Source organism: Sphaeroforma arctica (assembly GCF_001186125.1).
Source record: "Sphaeroforma arctica JP610 unplaced genomic scaffold supercont1.6077, whole genome shotgun sequence".
NCBI lineage: Eukaryota > Ichthyosporea > Ichthyophonida > Sphaeroforma > Sphaeroforma arctica.
Window position 1 is genome coordinate 1 of NW_014034481.1, and position 1,762 is coordinate 1,762.

The following is a 1,762-nucleotide window of genomic DNA, read 5'->3' on the forward strand; positions in this document are numbered from 1 at the left end:
AATATACACACATATATATATACATAGATATAGCCATATACAGTATCTTCATCACTCTAGCAGTTCATAGTTCTTCCCCTTATCACTTTTCGTGATATGCTGGCTATTCGTGCCTACATCATTCACCAACTGCACCTCTTCCTCCTCATCCGGATCACCACCGGCAATCTCACCCACACACTCAGCCGCAGGTTCATGCGCAAAGCGCCTACCCCTACCGGTCACGCCCACACTCAGACCGCCACTATGCCCACCGCCACTCTGACTACCGCGCATCTGCAGACCTTCGGCGTGCGCCTGGCGCATCACCCGCAGGTTGTACTTGGTCCAGTACACAAAGGCATAGGTCAGCCCTATCATAAACACAAAAAACAGTAGGGCCAGCCCATACGCCCACATGGGGGGAGGGGTGTGACGCGACGACACCTTCAGACTTTGGGTGGGGGTGGCATGGTCCATGGTGTCCGGCTTCTGATTGGCGGAGCTTGGGTTGGAATGGATTGGGATTGGATAGTGGCTGTGGGGGTGATAGGTAAGTGAGAGCACAGCATATAGATAAGTACATTGCACTTGGCAACCCTAAACTCTAAAACCCAGTAGACATGTATGGTTGGCGCTTGTCTGGTACATAGAACGGCACCGAAGAGGTGTCTGGGTTTGGTGTGGGCTGCAGACGTGGCTGGTACGGGGAAGCGTATACACTCCGTACCAGGATTGAGCATTGGTATCTCTGGTACGTTTATGTACTCTGGTACGTTTATGTACTCTGGTACCCTTATATACTCTGGTTCAAGTGAAGGATGCGATTGAATATGAAAGACACATGGTTATACAAAATGCACCAGTAGTATCATGATTTAAGAGCTTCATTTAGAAGGCAATGTTAGTAGCCTTGTACACACTTATAGAGATTGTTCAGCGACACAGATTGTTCCAACCCTTAACACCCCCTTGCACTCACAGATTAGTTAAAGAATGGACACATGGCCCAATGGTATGGCCCTGCGAACGTACAAGCACACACGAAGTACAGTCTCAGTCACAACGGTACAGATACTTGTACCCCCCACATACAAGAAAGAGGACTATAAAACAAACGAAATGCGAAGACGGAAGTACAGTATCAGTCACAACGGTACAGATACTTGTACCCCCCACATACAGGAAAGAGGACTTTAAAACAAACAAAATGCGAAGACGGAAGTACAGTCTCAGTCACAACGGTACAGATACCTGTACCCCCCACATACAGGAAAGAGGAATATAAAACAAGCGAAAAGGTGCGAATGCGAAGGCGGGTAGTTACCAGGGGCAGCAGGGTGCTCAGTCAGAAGACACTACCAAAAACTCTATAACTTTCTTTACGAAAAAAAACTACAACAGGACGCTACGAAGACACTATAACTTTCTATACGACTTGACATTCTCATCAGAGAGTCTTATATGCTTGTTTATATCAGCAATCCGTAACACAGCAAATAGCAATCGCACACGCGTGAACGCACTAATTTGTTTGGAACGGGTTCAGGTCAACTGTCAAACCGCAAGCAAGTACGGTGATCATATGAAAACTACTAAAATAAGTAGTAGACGATGATTCACCTCATTATATATAGATGATAGGGTATAGATATATAATCCAGCTGCGAATACACTATAGATTCACAGATATACCAATATTCAATAAACAAGCGAATTCAGTGAAATCATCCAGACCTGCCTTGACTCAAAGAGACGTACTAGAGGTTTGATTGCGTATAAG

At 45.7% G+C, this 1,762-nt stretch overlaps 1 protein-coding gene across 1 annotated transcript; it reads right to left on the reverse strand.

Annotated features, from left to right (window-relative positions):
• Positions 1-30: 30 nt before the first annotated feature.
• On the reverse strand, positions 31-519 carry SARC_15407 (hypothetical protein). The gene has a single exon (XM_014290469.1). It carries the CDS (start codon positions 457-459, stop codon positions 52-54), a length of 408 nt encoding a protein of 135 aa, XP_014145944.1. The 5' UTR covers positions 460-519; the 3' UTR covers positions 31-51.
• Between the last annotated feature and the right edge of the window lie 1,243 nt (positions 520-1,762).